General features: G+C 42.7%; 1 protein-coding gene and 2 long non-coding RNA genes across 13 annotated transcripts in view; 1 reads left to right on the top strand and 2 right to left on the bottom strand.

Annotated features, from left to right (window-relative positions):
* LOC127004451 (uncharacterized) overlaps positions 1-8,192 on the top strand; it is a 34,033-nt gene extending 25,841 nt beyond the window's left edge. For both annotated transcript variants that reach the window (XR_007757799.1, XR_007757798.1), the window contains one exon: positions 7,074-8,192. This is a non-coding gene — a long non-coding RNA (uncharacterized LOC127004451). The remainder of the gene's footprint in view (positions 1-7,073) is intronic.
* The window catches only part of LOC127004446 (organic cation transporter protein-like), a 37,773-nt gene continuing 22,898 nt past the window's right edge, over positions 5,094-19,968 (bottom strand). The window contains exons 4-12 of one of the 2 annotated variants that reach the window (XM_050872171.1): positions 17,936-18,039; positions 15,305-15,459; positions 12,480-12,648; positions 11,985-12,132; positions 11,536-11,604; positions 10,821-11,014; positions 10,415-10,494; positions 8,200-8,384; positions 5,094-5,422 (exon numbers count right to left, since the gene is read on the bottom strand). In XM_050872171.1, the coding sequence (XP_050728128.1) occupies positions 5,282-5,422; positions 8,200-8,384; positions 10,415-10,494; positions 10,821-11,014; positions 11,536-11,604; positions 11,985-12,132; positions 12,480-12,648; positions 15,305-15,459; positions 17,936-18,039 (1,245 nt within the window). In that variant the 3' untranslated portion in view covers positions 5,094-5,281. The remainder of the gene's footprint in view (positions 5,423-8,199; positions 8,385-10,414; positions 10,495-10,820; positions 11,015-11,535; positions 11,605-11,984; positions 12,133-12,479; positions 12,649-15,304; positions 15,460-17,935; positions 18,040-19,968) is intronic. The other variant, XM_050872172.1, reaches the window with a different exon arrangement.
* On the bottom strand, positions 13,852-14,803 carry LOC127004449 (uncharacterized). 9 transcript variants are annotated; one of them, XR_007757790.1, is made up of 4 exons: positions 14,446-14,803; positions 14,161-14,242; positions 13,911-13,992; positions 13,852-13,869 (listed from the first exon to the last, which is right to left on the bottom strand). It is a non-coding gene; the product is annotated as an uncharacterized LOC127004449 (long non-coding RNA). The 9 variants fall into 9 exon arrangements; XR_007757792.1 differs by having other exon boundaries at positions 14,202-14,242; XR_007757794.1 differs by adding an exon at positions 14,079-14,160 and having other exon boundaries at positions 13,858-13,992; positions 14,202-14,242.

Here is a 19,968-nt window from a genome sequence, read left to right as displayed (position 1 = left end):
TAATTTTGTTTAATCATATCCATTTTGAGAGAGAGAGAGAGAGAGAGAGAGAGAGAGAGAGAGAGAGAGAGAGAGAGAGAGAGAGAGCGCGCTCATCTCCCTCCACCAGACTTTCCCCTTCATCCCTGGGGGCGCCGAAGGTTTCTCTGGGCAGTCGTGGTGGTCGTGGTCAGCTGTTCACCTGTTCATTACACCATCGCTCTCGCTCTTTCAGTTTGGGGGAAAGGGAGGGAGGCTTATGGTACACGGTCGTTTTGTTTTCCCCGTGGGCGCTCCCCCCCTCCCTCCCCCCTATAAACTGCAGGGGTAAATCTATATGTAGTTATAATAATCATGAAGCTACTATACATTACTAATGCTACTTCTAAGAAAGTCATACTCTTATTGTACATAATTTGTATAATTTATTAGTAATACTTTACCTGAGACATGAAAACAAGTGTCACAAGAGCATGTCAAGGCGTGCGCCGCGCCATCCTCCGCGGGACACGTGGAAACATTAGAGGATTTTTAACGCCCCGCCCCGTTTTGGTAGGTAAATATATATTCACCGAGTAGAAAAACTCTGCTCCCAGAATACAAAACAATCAACCAGTAACATTAAAAAGTTTTATTTCTATTGTCAAGTCAGTAAGTCTTTCTAGAGAACAAAAGTTTTATTTTTAGTATTGTCAAGTCAGTAGGTCTTCTTAGAGGACCAGTCAATTGCAAGTCGTCATACCCCTGTCCTCATTTCCTATGTTTAGCCACCCGAACATGTCACATGAGTCAAGTCCCTCAGCGACTACAGGCCCATCGCCATCACCCCGATCCCCAGCCTGCTGTGGAGGGTTCATCTTCAGATGGGCCTATACTCACCTCGCCCCTCTCATGGACCAACAGCAATTTGGGAACATCAAGTCCTCCTCCACCACTCACTGCCTCATTGACCTCCTCGATTACGTCTACAGGAACCTTGAAAAACGTAAAACATCAGTGGCCCGCACCTTCGTAGACTTACAGGAAAGCCTTCGGCCTCGTTCACCACACCACCGTCATCACCAAAGCCATCAGCCTCCAGCTTCACCCCAGCCTGGTGTCCTGGCTCTCTAACTTCCTCTCCCGCAGGAGTCAGGTCGTAAGGCATCAGGGAGCGACCTCCCCCCCTCAGCACCTCACCTGTGGGGTCCCACAGGGGACCAGGATGGGTCCATTATGCTTCCTGATGCTTATAAACGACGCCATGACGGACACCAGTGCTCGGTGGAAATATGTGGACGACACCACCCTCGCCACCACCATCAACAATGACAACCCGGATTACAGCCACCTCCAGCTCCTCCTTGACCGCCTCCACACTTGGACAACCGACAACAAAGTCACCCTCAACACCAACAAGACTACAATAATGCATCTCCACACCTCAGACACCCTCCCCCCTCCCTGTGTCTCCATCGACGGCCGTCCCCTCCAGGTGGTACAGTCTTTCAAGCTTCTCGGCCTCACAATTGACAACAAACTGACGTGGGGCCAACACGTCAGCTCCCTCACAAAGTCAGCCACCTACCAACTACACCTCCTCCGAAGACTGAAGAAACTGGGGACACCCGCGCGTGAGCTGGCGAGTGTGTACTCCACCTTCATACTCCCTCGGCTCACATACGCGTCCCCAGCTTGGTCATCTTCCCTCAACGCCACTCAACGCCATCAACTCGAGCGGGTGCAGAAAAGGGCGGTGCGGCTAATCCTGGGGACCGGCTACACCATCTACCAGGAGGCCCTCTCCGCCCTACACCTCACCACCCTTCAGGCCCGCCACCAACACCTCCTCCAGCAGTTCGCCACCAAACTCCTCCACCACCCACGACACAGGAACCTGCTCCCCCCGGTAGCTCCCCCTCCCCGCTACAATGTCCGACACCACAACGAGCTGCTCCCCATACGTGCGCGCACAGACAGGTACAAGAAAAGTGCAATACCGACAATAGTGGGAATCCTCAACACATAGACACTCTACTCCTAAGTTAATTTTAAGTTTGTAATTTTAATGATCTCCATATATAATATCTATATTTTCAGCTCTCGAGCTGCTCATCCCTAAACAAACCGTATATTATTATTATTATTATTATTATTATTATTATTATTATTATTATTGTTATTATTAAGTTCTCATCAGAGTTCCAAGCTTAGTTTCTAATTGTTAACCAGGAATGCGGCCATGCCCCCCCCCCCCCCTTTGCAAAGAAAAAATAATAACGAATTTATTTATTAAACGAAAATAATAGGAAAATGAATATTGGTGTTACGCTTACGAATGTGTGTGTGTGTGTGTGTGTGTGTGTGTGTGTGTGTGTGTGTGTGTGTGTGTGTGTGTGTGTGTGTTTGGAGTTGCGAGCTCAGTGGCACTGAGTGACCCAGTTATTTCTCCTTTGGTTTTGTTTTGAGTTATTGGTAGGATAGAAGGTGTGTTGTGAGTGAAAAGAAAGTTAGGTGATAAAATGATGCGGAGCGCCTTCAAAGCATCAAAACTATTCCAAGGGTGTCAGCCCCATCAAAACGTCAAAAAGCCTATCTTTTCAAAGCATCCAAAAAGCTGGATCTTATCAAGTTATAAAAAAGCTGAAACTGCCTGGATGTTATCAAATCATCAAAAACACTTGATGGCTTCAAAGCATCAAAAATTGATAAAATCCAATCAATGGATCCAAAACTTCATATATTTGCAAAATATCAAAAGCATCTTCAGATCTTGGCAAAACATCAAAACACATTATGTTCAGGTCCAGCAGATGAACCACGAGGCGGCACAATAAGAACACAAGATACATATCAATATCAGTCTTTATTTCAAGTGACTTACTTGAACAATAAATAACCTGAGAACCATAAAATTGAAAGAAAAGTGTCATCCCTCCCTCTTAAGACGGGGCTGCAATTAATCGGCAGTGTTCAATACTAGAAATGAAGCAGCAGTATTTCATATCTTGCTGAATGAATATTTCGAATCACTCCTGCACCTGGCCCCTGCAGATAGGACATGGATACCTTATGGCTTCCATGACGCTGTTGCAGCCTACACAGACCTGTGCATGATTGCAAGGCCTGAAGCAGATCGTTCTCTCAAGGGGTGCCAGACACACAGCGCAGGGACAATGATTATGTTGCTGAGAAGGTTGATTTTCTGAGTCACCAGCAGCTTCATCAGCATCATCTGAATCGTATCCATCCCGAGTGTGGGCCGTCTCTAGAAACAAAAGGTGCGTGTCCATCGTGTGGGCCGCAGCTGAGATAAACTGCATGTGATTATACTGCCCGTTTCCATGGTGGATGTTACCCCGGATAATGGAGTAGTTGGCCGGCATCTTATTGATGGATGGCACTTTACGTTGCTATTAATTCCTCGGACTGAAGTGCTCCTGGTGCTACAAGGTACGTACATACCTCGTTCTGATCTGTCAAGGGTATGTCAGAGGCTTTCATCGGTATTGCCTCGTGACCCCAAACAGAGTACTACTTTAGCTAGAGAGTCTGGTTCCCAAGCCAGTCTGGAGTTTACCGTGTCACACCGTTTCACTCGTTGATGTAGCATTTGCATTAACGGTGGTTGTGATGGTGTACCATTGTCAAAGTCGTAATACCCCATACTGTCATCATGGACTAGACTTTTGATAACTTCTGAATTTTTTTATGCTTTGATGACTTTTGGCAATTTGATGCTTTGATAACATCTGGATTTATTGATGTATTGATGACTTCTCACTTTTGATGCACTGACATGATATGAAACTGTTGACACACTGATGGGATAAAGGTAAAAAGCTGTTTTTGACAAAATTAAAACATCTGGAAAATTTGATGGATTGATAGTTTTTTTGCTGATTTGATGAAATGATAGGACCAGTTTTTGACACTTTGATGCTCCCTCAATGATGCGTAAGTGTTAAGCCTTCTTTCTTTCTTGCCTCTCATATTTAGTTGATTTTAGGTGTTAGGTGCTGTCAAAGTGGTTGGAGGACTATATAATTATACTGTAGAGGCACCAAGCGAACTTGTCTGGTGACAGTGTTATGTAATATGCTTTTGTATTATGACAGGGAGACTGCACCCATGGCAGGCGACGCGAGATGTGTATTGGACCTGTAAGGCCGACCTTTGCCGCTATATTTTGTGCTTGGCAGTGGACTGCGTAGAGTGGCCGAGTGACTAGTGCTTCTTACATTTTTGGTAATATACAGAACCAACTAATTAAGGCAATTTTTGAAGTGATGAAACAAACTGTTGTGGAGGAACTGAAGAATAACAAATATTTCACTGATGACAAATGAAAGTGGAAAGGAAGACTTAAGTGTATGCGTTATGGAAGACTCATCCATTCCTGTAGCTAATTAATCGTTATTTTTTTTTATATTCATAAAATACCTGACTCATAAGCCATGTATTCTGTAAAAATGTGTTACAAACTTACAGCAGCAGGCTGTATAAACGAGTAATTACACAACCTTGTATGAATATAATATAACTTATTTATCTTAACAGTAGCTAATTCAGCTACCGTAGTTAATTTTAATTTTTTCATTAAATATCTGACCCACTTTCCAAGTATCTTGTAAAAATATGTATTACAGCAGCAGCCCGTATAAACAAGGACTACACAACATGTATGAATATAACATTTTTTCCTTGCCAGTATGATACTTTTTTAATCTTAACATGTAGTTCTAAAGTAAGTAATGATGTTTTGAGGGAAATTTTTTGGCAGTCCAAATCACAGAAATGAATAAGATTAAAAGCAATTTTCGCTCAAGTAACAAAATTAACACTTTTCAGATTATTTAAATTACCCAGATTTATGGTGCATTTATATGCTACCAACAAACTTCTAAAATGTACATTGTATGTTTATGTAAGCATCCCTGGATGTTTGTACAAAAGTAATAAATCTTAGCCTAACGGCCTAACCTGAATCCCACAAGCTGTATGGGATCGCTGCGCTTGCAAAAGTTCTGGATGCAGAAAAAAAAAAAAAAAAAAAAAAAAAAATATATATATATATATATATATATAAATATATAAATATATATATATATATATATATATATATATATTGGCCGACCCCCTTATTAGTTTTCTGGGTACGCCACTGGTAGTAAGCGTAGTTGTGGTTGTAGTAGTAGTAGGTGTAGTGGCACTGATTAGTAAAAAAGAACCGATTGTGAAGGAGAGGAGGTGATGAAGGGTGGTGATGGTAGTGGTGGTGGTAGGGGGGGGGGGGCAACATCCTCCCCCGCCGTGGCCGCCACTACCTGGGCAGCTGCTCCACCTCCTCCACGCTCTCCGGCAGGTTCGAGTGGCCAGTCTCTGGGAGGAGGAGCGCCAGCAGCCCCGCCGCCAGGGACAGCAGGCCGAACACGGTGGACGGCACGGCGTAGTGGAGCGTCCCCTGTGAGAGGAGATGGGAGGGTGGTGAGAGTTTCGGGTGAAGGGAGAGGGAGAGAGTTTGTATGGGGGGGGGGGGGGCAACAGAGTACGTAGGGTGGAGAGAGTAGCAAGGAGTTTGTATATGGAGAGAAAGGGGAAGGGGGGGGGGGGCAACATAGTAAGTAGGGTTAAGGGGAGAGTAACGAGTGGAGGAGAGAGTAACAAGGAGTCTGTATGGGATGGGAGAGGTAGGGAGAGTTTAGGGTAACATATATTGCTTAATCGTTCTGTTAAGGGGAAATTTTCGTGACATGTGGGAAAGTCTAGGGTACAGACAACCCAGCTTTCAGTCCAAACCGTTGGTGCTCTGGGCTTCCTGTTGGGTGTGGGCAAAGGACAATCTACTCCAATGTTTTCGTGAAATATTATTGATTATTAATAATTATTATAAATTACTATTAATAATATAACTATAAGGAAACTTTTTTGCCTCTGGTGACTTCTATAGGTGAGAGCGGTGATGATTCGGGCAGTGGGAAGGTCCGGACACAGCATTTACTGTAAAACGTTTGGGGCTGAGTGCCGCGAGATTTTGTGTGAATGTGTAAAACTTTGTTGCCTTGGCCAACACGGGACAACAACGTCATCAGAGCTGTTCTTTTCGATGTGAGTCTGATTTTGTTGTTTTGCATCTCGTATGTAACATTTTTAGGGTGTATCGTAAGCAGCGGTAAGCTCTCACTTCAAGAATATGGCAAGTAGCGAAATGTACATTATTACGGTGATGCAGCGATGCACGGCGAAGGTATTGCCGGATAACACGATCACCCATCTCTCGTGCTAGAAGTGGGGTGTGACCACACATTCATTGTTTTATTGAGTCATGATAATTCGGACAGTTGATTTTTATATCATTTTCATTAATTTTATAACAATTTAATATCAATTTAATCACTACAGGTGTTACAACAGTTATAAAAAGGTTAATTTCGTTGATTTCTATTGAGATATTATGTTTGTGGGAAGAGAAGGAAGCCATAATTCCAAAATTCTTGAGATATTTCTTATAGGTCTCCTTTTAATTTATTTTTTCCTTTAAATGTTGATAAGACTTTTTTGTGCTTATACAAATGTCTTGTAATAGATATATTCATGTGTATTATCCAATCAAACTTAAGTTATATTAATATTACGCCGAGTAATATGAGTGTCCGTACCATCCCAGCTCCCTGGCCGAGCCATCACCACGGGTGGGGATGGTTCAGACAATTTAGAAACCTGTGTTTCATCACCTACATCTGAGAACTGGAAATGGCTACAGGTGTCATTTTAACAACCTAAAGAGCCAAAGGATGAAGGAACATTTTGAGATCAATAAAATTACACAACTTCTTTAACTTTTTTTTTCTAAAAATATTTCTTTTAAAAGTGGCCGTATCATCACCGCTCTCCCCTATACATAGTGCCCTAACACTTAAGAGGAAATCAGTATATGTATGTCTGATGGAGCCGCAAACTCTTAAAAGTTGTTCAGAGAAAGGTTACAGGGAACGGGATGTGGCTAACTGTTGGAACAGATGTCGAGGGAATGACCTAGAAAGGAAGAAGTTGTAATATATATGAAAGACAAACCACAGCTCTTGCTCCCTCTTCAACATTCCAATACATTTCAGACCTAGGCAACACTTCACCACCACAGGGCCTTGGTAGGTCGCACCAACTATGGCCTCACCAACCAACCAGTCACCCACAGGAGCATCACGACAACCGGTGATCTGGCAGATTAACGCCACCCTTCAGCCTCACCAGACTCATCCACACTTGCACCATACGGCTGCAAGGACTTAGTGGGAGGTATGTATGTGATCAGACACACTGAACCTAGAGGACTGCTAAACTGCCTGAACTAGAGAATAACCTCAGAAGGCTTAGTGAGACTAATTTTCTGGCTCACCATTTCATCCACTGACCAGCACCAGCACCAGCACCACCACCCCACAGTCTTACCCACATCACCCCCACCACAAGATGGTACTTATCAGAACGCTTGCCTACACCAGCACCATCATAATCAGAGGGTCCTAAGAGGTCGTCACCCACCCTTCCTAACCACTCAAGCACACCAACTACATAGAGGGACTTGGAGATTAGCACAAATTTACAGACTCACCCATCAATCAGATGGTCATAACGACTAGAGATGTGCCGATAGTATCGGTATTGGCAAGGTGAAAATATTGCCAATATTCTGATACTTTTCTGGCTTACTTATTATGTGATTCAAGACTTTTTATTAGTATCAACTTTCTAGACCATCCAGTTATAGTTATTCCCAGATTATTTCTAAATTTAAAATTCAAGTAATTCTATACTTTTATAATCTTACATACATGAAATCTAAATAAAGTCTCAGTATCAGCAAAATATCAGCCGTTTGTTAGTATTGCAGAATCAGTACCAGTATCAGCCAACATCGTAGTATCAGCACATCTCTAATAAAGACTTAATGCCCTTATATATTATTCTTTCCTCAAATCCCTTCCCTTCTATTCTACTGTATCTCCCCTCCCAACAGCCTCTTGCAGACTACACTCTTGTTATTCTCTCTCCTCTAATCCTTATCTTTCTATTCTCCCATCTCTCCTCTTTCTTTCAATGGCCTCTATGATCTTATTTTCTTCCTTTTGACCCTTACCTTTCCCTTCCTTTAGGCAACTGCTGCCCCTCAGCCTCGAGGGCCCTTTAAGGAAATTTATACTAAATTACAGCTTCCCTCATCCACCCCAACCAGTGTCTTACCAGGAGATCTACGATGAAGGGGGCAAGTGCAGAGCCTATCCTGGCACACACAGAGGAGGTGCCCACCGCAATGTTCCTCACCCCCGTGGGCACCAGCTCTGCCGAGTAGATGTATGCCACACCGAAGGCAGCAGAGTTGAAGAACTTGCCCACTGTTGCGAGCGTCGTGTTGAGCCAAACCATATCTTGGGGGAAGAGAGGTGAGTGAGTGAGTCAGTGAGGATGGTGTGAATGAAAGAGGGACGTAAGTGAGAGGGAATGAGGGAGGGCAGTGTTTTTGAGCGAAGGAATGAGGGAGTGAATTTATAAGAGAGTGAGGTGTAAGAAAGTTAAAGAGGGAAGGAGTGAATCAGTGAGGAAGGGTGCAAGTGTTGAAGTGAATGAGGATGGTAAGAGTGAGTATTGTGGGGGAGGTGTGATTTATGGGGATGAGGTCGTGAGTGAGGGAAAGACTGAGGATGTGGGGCCTGTAATTGATTGGCAGGCACTGGGATTACTGGGAAATTAAGGCAAGAGTTAAGGAGGTGGGGAAAACAAACATATTAGGTTTTAAGGTAAATGGACAGCAGGAAGGGAATGATTAAGGATAAGGGCAGCAGGACAGAATTATATGTTGATTAAATGTTCATTTAATCATTTGTTTAAGGATCTTTCTTGGATCAAAAGCCCTTTTGCATCTTTGTGGAGAATAACAATTAAAACCCTGTTGTCAATGTCTTTGGTCCTTAATAGTTTTTGCCATTCTTCAACTTTAAACTTTGAAACTTCATGTGTAAAGGGTTGCTTTATTGTATATTATGTCACTGTTTGGCTGTACCAAGCACTTCTCTAGCTAGTTGTTTAATCTCTTAAGGCAGGGGTTCCCAATAGGTGGGTTGCGACCCCTTGAGGGACTGTGGAGGATGGGTTGGTGGGTCGTGAAGCCTTGCTAGAAATGGCTTGGGATAATATTTTCTACACCTTCCTGATAATTTGTATAACTTATTGTTTCAAATTAGCTATGTTTTAATTCTGATGCTGTTGTATGCTTCTACTGGGGAGTATTGAGAATGAACATCAGGGGCATGTCAGGGCTGGGTATGTTTGAATATTGTTGTGTTAAAAAAAGTGTAAGACATATTGCTGATATCAGGGAGTTGCGTGGGCTTCAAGACTTTTTAAAAGGGTCACGAGTGCAAATATATTGGGAACCACTCTGTTTTAGGGTCCAGTAACAATGACATGCTTGTGCCATCAACAGATTTGCTAATATAACTAATTCTTTCATGATGCAAATTCATGATGTAAAAGATGGGCATGAGTTTGAGACTGAGCAAATGGAATTCATGGGGAATCAAGTCAATAGTTTGAAGAGGGTTATAATTATATTATGTTTAAAGAAGAAGGGATTAAAGAAGTAAAATATTGATGAAACGAAAGGTTTTGTAGGAGCGAGGGGACTAAAATACACAGAGGTAGAAGTGAGGAGTCAAAGGGTGAGAAATTTAGGCTGAGATGAAGAAAACACAGCACAGCTATCAGTAAAAGAGGATTGCAGGAAAGGAGACTGAACTGTGAATACATTCAAAGGGAATGAGGTGAAGAAAAAAAAAAAGGGGAAAAATAGCTTGGTAAATAAATGAAGGGGAAGGCAATGAAATATGAAGACTAAAAAAATGTTACTCAATTAAAGGGTAAAACGTTTCCTTGTGAGGATGGCAAAATTTTAGGTGGGTTCTCAGATTCAGTCAGGCCATTTTGAAATTACATCATGGCCTTAGACTATGGCATGAAGTGTTATCAGCAAATCTACAAATGGCACACACAGGTGGATGGCCTTGGGTTCAACTATGATGTCAAATGCACTGAACATTAACAAATCAAACAGTCAGAGAAGTGACCCATACAGTTAAACATCAGCTTGTGCTACTTTACATCAGATGAAATTTCCTTTACATAACTGTGAACCACTTGACTTTAACCCGGTAGCAGCGATGGGCCAAATTTGTGCCATGATATTTACCCCCCCAAAATAAATGATACATAATCTGATCACAAATGCTTTGATATAAATTATGAAATGGTTTGTGTGAGGGGTGATTTTTTCTCATTTTTCTCGCTTGGAGGGACTATTAAGAAACATGATCCCTGCTGCTACCAGGTTAATTTTGATATTTGTCTTGAGGGGGCAGTGTTCCCTCTTTCCCTGCTCCAGTATTGTGCTTGTCACACCCACCTTTAGGCACGGCCAGGATGAGGAGACAGGCAGTGCCACAGACAAGGAACAGCACACAGAGGTTGAGTCGACGGCCAAACCTGCATGATAAGAACCTTATTAGTGCGGAGGAAGAAATGCACAGACCAGAGGGAATCCACAACTCATCGGAGGAAATAGATAAAATGAAAGAAAAGGAAAGATACAAAGAGAAAAGTAAGGAAAACCCATAGCAAGACAAAAAATCAAAACCAACATCACCATCAACTCTTCACTGTCCCACTAAAGACTCCTCCCTTTGATGTTTAAAAACTCATTTCTCTTCCTCAGAAAACAAAGAAGACTCAGAGGAAGCTACTACCACCACCACCACCATCAAGAGACAACGCTCCATTCTCCCTCCTGAAGGCTGTCCCTCTCCACTCACTTCTTGAGCGTCCAGCAGACAAGGAAGTAGGAAGGAATCTCCACCAGGCCGGAGAGGAAGACCAGCAGGTAGGGCGATGCGTTGATGTTGCCGCCGCTGAAGGTGAGGCCGTAGTACACCATGCTGACCACGAACCAGGCGAAGAAGATGATCAGACAGCGGCGCCTCATGTTCTTTGTGCTCAGGAGGGTGATCTGAGGGGATGTGGTAGAGAAAGTGAGGCGAGTTGAAAGATAGTGATGTGTCGTGTATAAGGACAGGCAAGTGATTATTTGTGTATTGACGGTGTGTTGACAGTTGCCTGAAAGAGAGTTAAAAGAGGGATAGTGAGAGCAGTGAAGGTGAGGAATTGAGAAGAATGTTTTTAGATGGGCAGTGAAGATGACTAGACACTCATGTTCCTTGTGCTTAGGAGGGACATCTGAAAGTAAGGTGATGAGAATTATACTGGCGGGTGAAGGTGTGTATGGGTAGTAGGCAAGAATAACGGGACACACTGAGGAAGGGAAGATGCTTGAGAGACATAAAGAAATATAGCTTCCCGCAAAGAAATATAGAGGATTGGAACAGACTAAGTGAGGATGTAGTATCGTCGAGGAGTGTGTAAAGTTGGATAAATGTAGATACGGAGACGGAACCACACGAGCGTAAAGCCCAGGCCCTGTAAATACACACGTGCACACACACACACACTCATTCTCTTGGAGACACTTACGGTGCTCCTGAAGAAGTTGATGAGTTTCTGATGCAGGTTTGGTTCCTTTTCTCTCCAGTTTCCTTTGCGCTGAAAATTGGGAGAAAAAAAAGATCAGTGGGTAAAAAGTTACACACATGCACACCCACCAGTGTTGCCAGATTATCGTATCCATCATTGTATTTATCCATTTTTAGATACTTAACTATAGCAAAAAGGCACTAATAATTAAACCTTTGAATGGTAAATAAATGTAGTTATTGGAGTGGAGGAGACAGTGTTGGGGTCGGAAATCGGAAAACATAAGAGGCTAAGTACGACGATCTGGTAACGCAGACACCCACCCACACACCTTGGAAAAGAAAATTTGCCTTGCTTTTTTTCATCATTTTTTGTCTTAAACCAACCCCAGGAGCTTGGAATAATGGTTCTCCTCTTCCTCCTAGTCTCCGTTCCCCCCCCCAGCTCACCTCTTTCTCAATGTTGGAGATAATTTTGTCCAGCTCGGCTTGGGGGGGCATGGTGCAGCCGTTGGTCTTGGCCACCTGCCGCAGGATGGTCAGGGCCTCCTCAGAGCGGCCGGACGTCATCAGCCAACGCGGGGACTCTGGCAGGAACCTGAGGGTGTGGGGTGAGGGTGATTTGTAGTGTTGTTGGTGGTCGTAGTAGTATAGTAGCAACAGGTTAATGGACTTAATTTTATAAAATTAACATTAATAATTGCAAAAATAATAGCAACACCTCTCTTCCCTCTAAACTATCTTACTCTTTTATCTTTCCCTTTCTCTTCTCCTTTCTTTCCTTCCTTCCTTCTGCCATTCCTCCTTATCTTTTTCCAGCACCCACCAGTAGTAGCAGAATTAAATACCTAGCGGAAATGCAATAAAAAACAATATGAATGATAACAAACACCTTTTCATTCCATCTCAACCAGTCTCCTTCCTCCCATCCTCCCCAGCACCCACCAGTAGTTGAGCAGCAGGAGGACGCTGGGCACGGAGATGCAGAGCTCGAGGGCACGCCACTCGTTGACGAAGTAGGCGATGATGGGCAGCAGCATGAAGCCCACGGAGAAGAAACACTGGTACAGCATGCCCATGATGGTACGCCCCTCAGGCCCCACCGTCTCCATCACTGCAAGGGAGAGGGGGGGAGGGGAGAGAAAAGGGAGAGAGAGAAACAAGTACGAGTTTAGTATTTGATTTGATTTCAGTTACTAATATATTTTTCATAGGTATTGTTAACCTGGTAGCAGCGGGGATCATGTTTCTTAATGGTCCCTCTAAGTGAGAAAAATGAGAAAAATCATCACTCACACAAACCATTTCATAATATATATCAAAGCATTTGTGATCAGATTATGTATTGTCTATTTTTGGGGGTTTATATCATGGCACAAATTTGGCCCATCGCTGCTTCATGGTAAAGCCACAAATTTGGCCCATCGCTGCTACCGGGTTAAGGATGGTTTGTGTGTTCGTATTTATGACTTCAAAATGTGTATAGCTGTGTGTGATCTTTATGCTTATTTTGGCCTATGGTGTGAAGTTTGTTTCCTTACATCCTGCCTCTACAGCCACATTATCTCAACACACTGACACTTCACCTTCCACTCAGTCAAAACTATTTCAATCTTTTACGGTCATCCCTTCCACTCCCATTCCTTCTAGCCCACCTCAGTAACCTATCCTGAAACACTCATCCCACTTTGCTGGCACATCACCTTTCACCCAATCACAAACCTGTTCCAATCTTTACGTCCGTCCCTTGCAGCCCATGCCAGTCAGGTCTCCCACCTTTTACCATTCTCTACAACCTTACTATGATATCCAAATCCACCTTGAAACCTCTTCATTCCACCCTCTCTTCTGCCCTTCCACAAACACTCACTCGCCAGACATGTTCATCATTCCACCACACCACAAGTCTCCCACCCTTAACCATTCTCTACAACCTTACTATGATATCCAAATCCACCCTGAAACCTCTCCATTCCACCCTCTCTTCTGCCCTTCCACAAACACTCACTCGCCAGACATGTTCATCATTCCACCACACCACAAGTCTCCCACCCATAACCATTCTCTACAACCTTACTATGATATCCAAATCCACCCTGAAACCTCTCCATTCCACCCTCTCTTCTGCCCTTTCACAAACACTCACTTGCCAGACATGTTCATCATTCCACCACACCACAAGTCTCCCACCCTTAACCATTCTCTACAACCTTACTATGATATCCAAATCCACCTTGAAACCTCTTCATTCCACCCTCTCTTCTGCCCTTCCACAAACACTCACTTGCCAGACATGTTCATTATTCCCCACCCTTAATTTTACTCTCAACTTCACCTATTTAATTTTTTCAACATCTATCTTCCTCTCAATTTCACCCATTTAATTTTTTCAACATCTATCTTCCTCTCAATTTCACCCATTTAATTTTTTCAACATCTATCTTCCTCTCAACTTCACCTATTTAATTTTTTCAACATCTATCTTCCACAAACACTCACTTGCCAGACATGTTCATCATTCATCTATCATCCTCTCAACTTCACCCATTTAATTTTTTCAACATCTATCTTCCTCTCAATTTCACCTATTTAATTTTTTCAACATCTATCTTCCTCTCAATTTCACCTATTTAATTTTTTCAACATCTATCTTCCTCTCAATTTCACCCATTTAATTTTTTCAACATCTATCTTCCTCTCAACTTCACCTATTTCATTTTTTCAACATCTATCTTCCTCTCAATTTCACCCATTTAATTTTTTCAACATCTATCTTCCTCTCAATTTCACCCATTTAATTTTTTCAACATCTATCTTCCTCTCAATTTCACCCATTTAATTTTTTCAACATCTATCTTCCTCTCAATTTCACCCATTTAATTTTCAACATCTATCTTCCTCTCAATTTCACCCATTTAATTTTTTCAACATCTATCTTCCTCTCAACTTCACCTATTTAATTTTTTCAACATCTATCTTCCTCTCAACTTCACCTATTTAATTTTTTCAACATCTATCTTCCTCTCAACTTCACCTATTTAATTTTTTCAACATCTATCTTCCTCTCAACTTCACCCATTTAATTTTTTCAACATCTATCTTCCTCTCAATTTCACCCATTTAATTTTTTCAACATCTATCTTCCTCTCAATTTCACCCATTTAATTTTTTCAACATCTATCTTCCTCTCAATTTCACCCATTTAATTTTTTCAACATCTATCTTCCTCTCAATTTCACCCATTTAATTTTTTCAACATCTATCTTCCTCTCAATTTCACCCATTTAATTTTTTCAACATCTATCTTCCTCTCAATTTCACCCATTTAATTTTCAACATCTATCTTACTCTCAACTTTACCTATTTTACTTTCAACTCCCCCATTTGCCGACTCCTAACTCCTCCCTATTCCCCGACTCCATACTTAACCCTTTCCACCCTGAACTCCACTTATTCCCCTTTTACCCATTCCCTTTCCACACACTCCCCTTCTACCCATCCCCATTTATCCATTCCCCCTCTATCCATTTCCCTTGTACCCATCCCCTTTCCACACACCCCTTCTACCCATCCCCATTTATCCATTCCCCCTCTATCCATTTCCTTTGTACCCATCCCCATTTACCCATTCCCCCTCTATCCATTTCCTTTGTACATCCCCTTTCCACATACTCCCCACCCACCCATCCTCCATCTAACCACTCCACTCCCACCCATCCCCATTTACCCATTCTTCTTCTCCCCATCCAACTTCTACCTATTTCACTTACAGATGACGAAGTTGGGGAGGAAGAAGCCGGACCCAAAGGCAGCGACCAGGAAGCGGAAGGTGAGGAAGAGGGAGTAGTGGGTGACGAAGGCGATGGCGATGGACGAGATGACAAAGCCCACCGAGGAGATGAGGGAGATGGTGCGCCGCCCAAACCTGTACAGGGGGGGGAGGCGAGGGAGTGAGAGGTGAGATGGGCCGTATTACTAAACATTTCGTCTCCCAAGTTCACATATTTGCCATGGCTTTCGTAGGAGTTTTGTGCATTTCCAGGAGTAGTTTTATGACCCTGGTGGTAGTCTGACCCTTCTTCTGTACCATGAACCTAAAGAAACATCCATTAGAACCCGATTGATCCCCTCTTTGACCTTTAGAAAGAGCTGATGTGAGAAGTGAAAATGTCTGATAATACTGACCTGTGAAACCTGAGGAAAGAAAGGGGGAGGGATAATGATGAGGATGGTGATATAGATAGTGAGGAGGATGGGAGATGAAAAGGATAGAGACAATGGAGAGGAAGAGATGGCCGGAAGAGTGATAGAAGGGTATAGCATAAGATAGGGGGGAGGGGAGAGAGTGGGGAGATAGGGGAGAATGTGTCGGCTGAGGGGAGGATATAATAATGATGACGATGAGATGGACAGTGAGGAAGATGTGGGTTGTAAGAGGCTGGTGATCATGGGGAGGAGAGGAAAGGGTAAGGGGATGATGGGGAGGAAATGGCTAGTGAGAATGGGGAGGTTAGGGGATAAAAGAGGAAGAGTACTATAAGTGGATGAATAAATAAAGGGAGGAGGTAGGAAATGAGGGGGAAGGAGAGGCAGGTGATGACGGAGAGATAAGAGATGAAGGAGGGAGGAGAGGCAGGTGATGACGGAGAGATAAGAGATGAAGGAGGGAGGAGAGCCAGGTGATGTTGGGGAGATAAGAAAAGAAGGAGGGAGGAGAATCAGATAATAAAATGGGGAGATGAGGATTGGGGAATGTGGGGAGAAGAGGAAGAGGATGAAAGGGGATTGATGAAGGGGGAGGAGAAGAAAAGCGAAGTAGATTAAGGGGAGGAGAGGCAGACGATGATGGGAAGACTAAGGGAGGATGAGGCAGGTGAAGGGGAGTATGAGGAAATGATGAAGGTCTTGGATGAAGGGGAGAGTAAAGGTATATGCCAATGGGAAGCAGAAAAATAAGGTAACAATGGGGAGGAAGAGAGACAGATGAAGGGGAGGACGATGAGAGAAAGTTAGGAAAGGGAAATCTAAGAGGGTGAGGTGAAGGGGAGTAGAGAGGTGAGGTGAAACAAAGGGTGCAAGAGATAAAGGGAAGCAGGGAGCAGAGATGGTGAGATGAGGTGAAGATGCAAGAAGGGGAATCAAGGGTTTATGTGTGTGTGTATGTATGTATATGTATTTTCCAATCAGTAATAAAATGCTTGCTTGTTGTTTTCATTCAACTGATTTATCCTTATTTAACCCGGTAGCAGCGGGGATCATGTTTCTTAATAGTCCCTCGAAGCGAGAAAAAATCATCACTCACACAAAGCATTTCATAATATATATATCAATGCATTTGCGATCAGTTTATGCATAATTTATTTTGGGGGGTTTATATCATGGCACAAATTTGGCCTGTCGCTGCTACACGGTAAAGCCACAAATTTGGCCCGTCGCTGCTACACGGTAAAGCCACAAATTTGGCCCGTCGCTGCTACACGGTAAAGCCACAAATTTGGCCCGTCGCTGCTACTGGGTTAAGTGTGTAGTAGCCATTGGGGTGGTGGTGGAAGTCTAGTCTGGTAACGATGAATAAATCTAAAGATGTTTATGCAAGTAAGTTTTGAACTTCTACTTGAACCCCAGTATCTTGTACCACGAAGATTTCCCATGCTTGTGTACGCATGCCCCAGCTTGGGAACCACTTCACTACACTATGATAACCCACTTTAGCCTATTTTCTTGGTCAGTCTGATGTCCACTTTCTACCCATTGCTGAGAATTATGAAACGGGCAAAAAAGTGTAACAGCTTCCATAAAAATCTTACAAGAAAATGAAGAGGAAAATTAAGAGAATAAAAAGAACTTCGAGAGTAATGAAGGGATACAAAGGAAAGGCGTAAAGGATGGTACTGTATCTCATAAAAGGAGATAAAAAAGATGCGTCAGGTGGAGATAATTTTCCCACGGTATGTATGTTTTATCTGAACAGCCCCACTCTTGCCTGGGAACCACTTGAGAAACAGGTATTTTTATAGGGCAGGTAAGGCATAGGGGTAAAGTGTATGTGCGTACTATTACTACTACAGTTACTACTACTACTACTACTACTACTAAGACAATAAGCTTTTTTTTTTTTGGCCCTGTGGTTTCCTTCTTTATTATAAAAAAATCCCCGACTTCAACTACCTTTTTTATCTCTCCCTTCCTCCCTCTCTTCTTTCTTTCTTTTCTATTAACCTTCTCTCTACTTCTTCTTTCTTTGCCTTCCTCCTTTCCTCTTTCCACCACTCATTGGTAATAGTAGTAGTAGTAGTAGTAGTAGAAATCCAGTTAAAGAAAAAACCTATAACAAACACCTCTCCTTTCTATCTCTCCTCATCTCCTGTCCTTCGCTTTCTTCCCAAGCACCGTTCACTCACTTGTCGGACAGTTCGCTGAGCACCAGGGCGCCGGTCAGCACACCCGCCATGTAGGTGGACTGGATGAGCGACATTCGGTACTTGTCCTCGCACACCAGGTTCCACTGTGAGGGAGAGAAGGAATGGAGGAATGAGACTTATGAAGGGGAGGATAAAATAATGATGATGATGAGGTGGACAGTGAGGAAGATGTGGGCTGAAAGAAACTGGTGATCATGGGGAGGTGATGAAAGGGTAAGGGGATGATGGGGAGAAAAGGCTAGTATACTTATGTGTCTGAGGAAGAAGCTAGAGAGTAAAGAAAGGCAGGGCCTGGCGACCATGCGCGACCGCCCCTCGTCTAGCCGCTCGACGTCGCAAGCATGGTCGAGAAAAAGTCGAGGGCGCGTCGCTGTACGACCCATAATAGGCGGGCAACACTACCGCGTTCTCTCTACCATCCATCCCCCACACACCACACATTATATATATATATATATATATATATATATATATATATATATATATATATATATATATATATATATATATATATATATATATATATATATAAACCACCAACAGACACCAGTATTTGCTTTCATATGAGTGGTGAAGGAAGGGAATAAAGAGAAAGATAAAATAACGGTGAAAAAAAAGAAGGAAATAAAGGTAAACAAAAAAAAAGCAAAAGAAACAAAAATATACGAGTACGAGTATATAAAAACACCAACAAACACCAACGTTTGCTTTCATATGTGGGGAAGTGCAGTATTCTCAGTGTGTATTTTAAGGAGCGTAAGCAACAGAAGCGCCGAAGTCTTCCTCAAACTATATTTAGCATTAGTTAGACCTCAACTTGACTTTGCGGTTCAGTTCTGGTCACCTTACTATAGAATGGATATCAAAATGTTAGAATCGGTGCAGAGGAGGATGACTAAGATGATTCAGGGGTTGAGAAACTTGCCATACGAGGAAAGACTCAAACAGTTAAACTTGCATTCTCTAGAAAGGCGAAGGGTGCGTGGAGACATGATCGAGGTTTATAAATGGATGAAGGGCTTTAATAAGGGGGATATTCATAAGGTTTTGTTGGTAAGAGAACCGGGTAGGACACGAAGTAATGGGTTTAAACTGGATAAATTCAGATTCAACAGGGACATAGGCAAAAATTGGTTTACTAACAGGGTGGTGGATGAGTGGAATAGGCTTAGCAGTCATGTGGTGAGTGCCAATACAACTGTCACATTCAAAAACAGATTAGATAAATTCATGGACAGCGATATTAGGTGGGGTTAGATACACGGGAGCTTAGGTTCAAAGGAGCTGCCTCTTGCAGACTCCTATGTTCTTATGTTCTTATATGAGTGGTGAAGGAAAGGAATAAAGAGAAAGATTAAATAACGGTGAAAAAAGAGAATGAAGTAAAGGTAAACAAAAAACAAAAGAAACAAAAATATACGAATACGAGTATATAAAAACACCAATAGACGCCAACGTTTGCTTTCCTATGAGTGGTGAAGGAAAGGAATAAAGAGAAAGATAATTAAAAACAAAAACAAATGAAAGTAGACAGAGAAGGAGAAATATGCTGACCACTTCAGAAACACCGGCATTTGTTTTTACACGAGCAGATAAAGTAGAGATAAGATAGATAAAAAAGAAGAATGAAGGGGAAGAACGGAGGAGGGGGAGAGGAAGGAAAATTGTCTTTAAATTATGGAGCATCCTTGTAAAAAAAAAAAAAAAAAAAAAAAAAAAAAAAAAAAAAAAAATTATCTACTCCGCGTGAGTGGACCAGTAGAAAATGAAGAAAAGATAAAGAGAAGGAGGAAAAAATCTAGCTTATATTCCAATGCATCTCACTCACACAGCTCTATTGGACAGAGTGGAGGCTCTTCGTCTTATCAGCTCTCCTCCCCTTACTGATAGTCTTCTACCTCTTAAATTCCGTCGCGATGTTGCCTCTCTTTCTATCTTCTATCGATATTTTCACGCTGACTGCTCTTCTGAACTTGCTAACTGCATGCCTCCCTTCCTCCCGCGGCCTCGCC

The sequence above is a fragment of the Eriocheir sinensis genome, chromosome 28 (assembly GCF_024679095.1).
Source record: "Eriocheir sinensis breed Jianghai 21 chromosome 28, ASM2467909v1, whole genome shotgun sequence".
In the NCBI taxonomy this organism is placed as follows: domain Eukaryota; kingdom Metazoa; phylum Arthropoda; class Malacostraca; order Decapoda; family Varunidae; genus Eriocheir; species Eriocheir sinensis.
Note: the sequence above shows the minus strand (reverse complement) of the source record. Positions and strands in the feature narration are given on the sequence as shown.